General features: G+C 42.3%; 1 gene segment (V, D, J or C); it reads right to left on the reverse strand.

The window, feature by feature from the left end:
* Positions 1-1,856: 1,856 nt before the first annotated feature.
* Positions 1,857-4,200, reverse strand: LOC142844651 (immunoglobulin lambda variable 2-like). The segment is given in 3 exon segments: positions 1,857-1,959; positions 3,772-4,060; positions 4,155-4,200. Coding segments are annotated over 3 exon segments (438 nt in total).
* Positions 4,201-5,096: the final 896 nt, after the last annotated feature.

The following is a 5,096-nucleotide window of genomic DNA, read 5'->3' on the forward strand; positions in this document are numbered from 1 at the left end:
GGATGAACATTATTGATGTTACTTTATATATGTGTTATACCCTATATTCACATATCATGTATATTATTGATAAACACATCATATATGTGATTGAGACACATACACTTGATCAGTTTATTGACTGACTACCATCTGCTGCCAACAGAAGAGGTCTAAAGAAACTGTGAAGGCATAGCTACTGAAGTCATCTTTCATTCTAAGGGAATTCCTTTAGCAGTTAGGGATTTATAACATTGGGAGAACCTAGCAGTAAAGAAGAAGATTTCAAGGTTTTGAAGTGACAGCTGCCATCCCCAGGGAAGAAACCTGAGAAGCATAAGCTCCCAAAGAATTTTAGGGAAAGATGATCAAGAAAAACTGGGGAAACCAAGAATGATCATATCTGTCCAATGCATGATTGACAAAATGACACTAAAAAGGCCAAGACAATCATCAATATTACCAGAGAGAAGAGAACATTCAGGGCATCAAGTCCCAGCAGTACTCTGTGCAGTTCCAAATTCCTCTGGTCCTTGCCAAGAGAGACTGCCCACATGGGCTTTTGTTAAATCTGCAGACCTGTTGAACAAATACTCATATACTGATCCAAAACTGGGCCATAAGGCTCCCCCCGAAACAGTTATTCTTCTGCATGCTGGCAGATTTTGGCATTCATGCCTGGACATGGCAGCTGCTGCAGGTGCCTTTGCAGGCTCTATACTGTCCTTCCATAGTCCACACCACCACCATGAGCCTCTGCTCCGCTCAAAGCTGATGCTACCCTAGGCATCTTTCTCTGTGCCTTAAGCTTCCCTCCGTGCAGCCATGGCATATCCTCTACCAGAACTGATTTTTTTAACACAAAGTAAAATTTATGCCTAGCTCCCCTTTTCCTGTATCATTGTGAAAATACTACTCTCCCAGATAACACAATAATAGTTAGCCACATCCTCCACCTTTAGCCCAGAGATGTGTAAATTTTCAGCATTTCTGAGGTCTCTTTGGAACTAGAGAATATAATGGAGAGTCCTGGCCCCTTCTCTGAGTCTGAGTAGTAGTAGTACAGGAAAAACCTGGAGAGGCTCCCCTGCATCTGCTAGGATCAGTAAATGATTTTATCACCAACACTGATGCCACTCCTCAGGGTGCAGGTGAGTCTGACTGTTGATCACAGAGGCATAGGGAAGGTGGGTGATGCTGTCCATATAGCCTGAGAAAAGGAACCTGCCAAAGCAGAAATCGCTTTAACAGCAAAGCTACAGTTCAACTTCTTGAGGATGTGAATCAGAAAAGACTGAGTATAGAAGCCCTCCCCAGTACACTTAGGCCTGTTTCTACCTATACAGCAAGATAGCAGCATTAAATATGACAGGATTCTAAACCATGGTAGGTAAAGCACAGCATCTTCTTAGACCAGGGTCTTCTCTCTGGGCTGTCTCATTATCTCATCATCTGGGACCTCACAGAAGAGGGACTAGTCATGCAAATGGGTTCTCATAAACTCCTCCTGGTGACTGATTCAGTGTGAGTTCCTGAAAGAGCAAGCCAGATGAAGGGAAATACATTGTCCCATGGAATGTAAAGCAGGTGGTAACACACCCAGGTTTGTGTGCCAAGATCTTTCAGGTCCACTGTAGAACAGTTGCTGATTCCACACACAATTGGAGGACTCAGTCATTGGGCCCCATATCTGTTAGGGTTACCACATGTGGGTACCTGTCCTGCAGAAACTACAGAGAAAGAGTCGTCACACTCCTTTAAGTCCCAGAGCAGCCATCACCTTTCATAACTGCTTAATATGTCTGTTTTGCTGTGTTTTCTTCACTTTATATTTCAGACATGTGTAAGGAAAGCTATAGGGATCATTGTGATGTGTTCTAGTGGTGCTCACACTGATACATTTTTCTGATGAATGTGGACAGGCAGGGACAGCAGACAGGCAGGCAGTCAACACAGAAGAGCTTGGGACCCACGCAGGAGCTGAGGATAAAAAAACATGAACAGAAACAAATGAGTCAGTCAATATGAACAATTGAAAGGAGGGGACAGTGTCCCCTTTAATGGATCAAGGATGAATAGATCTGTCTTTATGTTAGAGGAGGAAGCACTTGTTCCGGATGCTGTGTGTGAAAGGGACTTGCAGGAGGAAAGTAGACCTGGTTAAAAAGTCACAAGAGAAGACCTTCCATGACCTAGAAAATAATCAAATACTAGTACAAAGTTTACATGGTGACATAGATTGCAAAATCAGGCAATATGCCAATATAGCATGAATGACTTTCAGGAAAACGTCAGTTTTTTTTTTTCAAGAGAGCATTAAGTCACAACTCTCTTTATTGTTTCCTCTGACATTAGACAGTCAACTCTGAAAGAAGGTTCAGTCTGAACTTGCCCAGAAGGACCTTGAAGAATGCACTCGCTTGTGGCTGATATAATCCAACAACTGAGAATTAGGGAAAGCCTGATATGGCACAAGTCTTGGAGATGCAGCTAGAACTCACTAAACCTGAATTGCAAAATAGTGCAGGGCACAAAATGGGTCATAAGCAGTGACTTAAGAATGGAGCAGGTCTGAGGAACTCCTTGGAGACTTTTTATTTATTAACCACAAGAGATATAATAATATAGAAACATGTGGGTCAATTTGAACACAGAGCTTCACAGAATCATTTCCTGTCAGTAAAGCTCACAGAACGCAGTCTGATATTTCTATATTTAAGAGAACAATGCCAACTCCAAAAGATTCCCTTTAAACAGGAGGTTCAATGGAGAGAGTTTGGATGTGGCAATGACCAATTGTAGCCATTGATGTCTATTTTATTTGATTCATGACCATGTAGAATTATTGAATGTAAACTGTTTTAAAAGATATTGTAAGCAGAAGTTGCTTCCAAAGATATCATTGTAGACACACGCTATTACAGATGTAGAAAAGGAGCAAGGTCCAGGCGGCTGAGTATCCTGCACAGCTTCTCAAGTCTCTGTCACATTGATAAACACAGCTGTGCCAGGCTTGAATGAAATATACAGATTCTGATGTTAGGTCAGAACTCAAAGATGTGCACAGTGCCTGTATAAGCAGACACATCTTTAGATTCATAGAAACATCTGGAGTCTGCTAGAAATAGTCTTGAGCACACAAAAGAAGAGACCACCACTCTCAACAAAGCACCCCAACTAAGTAAGTTCTGATAAAAAGGGTGGATGCACACAGAAATGTCAGAGCATGCTCGCCTGAACAATATACATCCACTTTTTCTCACAAAATCAAGAAGGGACTGGGTTGTCCTCATTTGCTGAGGTCCAACTTCACAGTACATTCTCCCATAAAAGTCCATTTTGGTAGGAAAAGCACAGCACAAGAGCTTTAGAATCTGGTCACATCACACACAGTCAGCAACCAAGAAAATTATCTGTATATATAATTATTTGCTGGCTTGTAATCAGCTCAACTTCAAACTTATACAGTTCAAATAATTATACACCTCAAATAAGTAAGACAATTCCTCAGGCCACCCAAAGGAGATTGAAACTCTCTTTTCAGGAGATTCAGTGGTGTCAAGTTGTCAGCAAAGTATGTCATTACAACTCATTATCATAAAACATCTTGAAATAAAATATTTTGTAGCTTTAGACCATAGCCTTTATGATCTTCTCTACATAGAGAACATGCATACTGAGCTGAGGGAGACATAGTCATATGGTAAGAAGACAGCAGTCTTAAGACTGCACCAGGGTGTTTGTGTTCTACTTCCCCATCTGATTGCACCATTGTGTAAATGATCACCGTACCACAGAGAACAGTAATACACAGCCTCATCCTCACGCTGAACCCCTGTGATAGTGAGGGCTGCCTTGTCTCCAAGCACCGAGCCTGAGAATCGGGCAGAAACACCTGAACCTCTGGTGCTGGTGGTCCATATCAGACCAGTGTGTACCTGGTCAGAGTTTTCTTGGACCCAGAAGGCATAGTTACTGGTGGTAATAGCCCCAGTACTGGAGCCACAGGTGAGTGTGACTGTCCCTTCAGGAGATGTGATGAGTGAAGTTTCCTGAGTCACAACAGCCTGGGAAATGGCCCCTAAAAACAGGAGAGAAATCCAGTGGTCAGTAGCAAAGCAGAGAAAATATGTGCACTGTTGCATACCCACTCCAGCCCAGAAGGGTCCCCTGACCTGTGCAGTGAGCCAGAAGTGTGATCAAAACAGAAATCCAGGCCATGACTCACAGTCCAGGTCTGTTTCTTTCAAGACTGCTCACACAAGGCAGTGCCACAGTGCTTCCTATATCTCCAAACATGGAAGGGGGTGTGCACATAAATGCAAATGAGCTCCTCTTCCATGCTGGTTATATACATCCTATAAACAGGTGAATGTTTTTGAATTGACACAAGTTACTAATCACATATTTATGAGAACAGATGTCAGGAACATTATCGTTCAGATGGTTTTGCTTTTCTAGAGCCAAAAGTATCTTCTGTCCTGGATCCTAGAGGGTCTTCAGCAGTGTGAGCCATGCTCCACCAAGCCTTACCATATAGATGATAAGAATCATTGCAATAAAGGACACTGTCACTAAGACACAAAGGCAACCCACCAACTGGGAGAAGATCTTCACCAACCCCGCAACTGACAAAGGTCTGATCTCCAAAATATATAAAGAACTCAAGAAACTAGACCGTAAAAGGCTAATCAACCCAATTATAAAATGGGGCATTGAGCTGAACAGAGAATTCTCAACAGAAGAACTTCAAATGGCCAAAAGACACTTAAGGTCATGCTCAACTTCCTTAGCGATCAGGGAAATGCAAATCAAGACAACTTTAAGATAGCATCTTACACCTGTCAGAATGGCTAAAATCAAAAATACCAATGATAGCCTTTGTTGGAGAGGTTGTGGAGAAAGGGGTACACTCATCCATTGCTGGTGGGAATGCAAACTTGTGCAACCACTTTGGAAGGCAGTATGGCGGTTTCTCAGGAAATTCGGGATCAACTTACCCCTGGACCCAGCAATACCACTCTTGGGAATATACCCAAGAGAGACCTTATCATACAACAAAAGTATATGCTCTACAATGTTCATAGCAGCATTGTTTGTGATAGCCAGAACCTGGA

This window comes from Microtus pennsylvanicus, chromosome 1 (genome assembly GCF_037038515.1).
Source record: "Microtus pennsylvanicus isolate mMicPen1 chromosome 1, mMicPen1.hap1, whole genome shotgun sequence".
NCBI lineage: Eukaryota > Metazoa > Chordata > Mammalia > Rodentia > Cricetidae > Microtus > Microtus pennsylvanicus.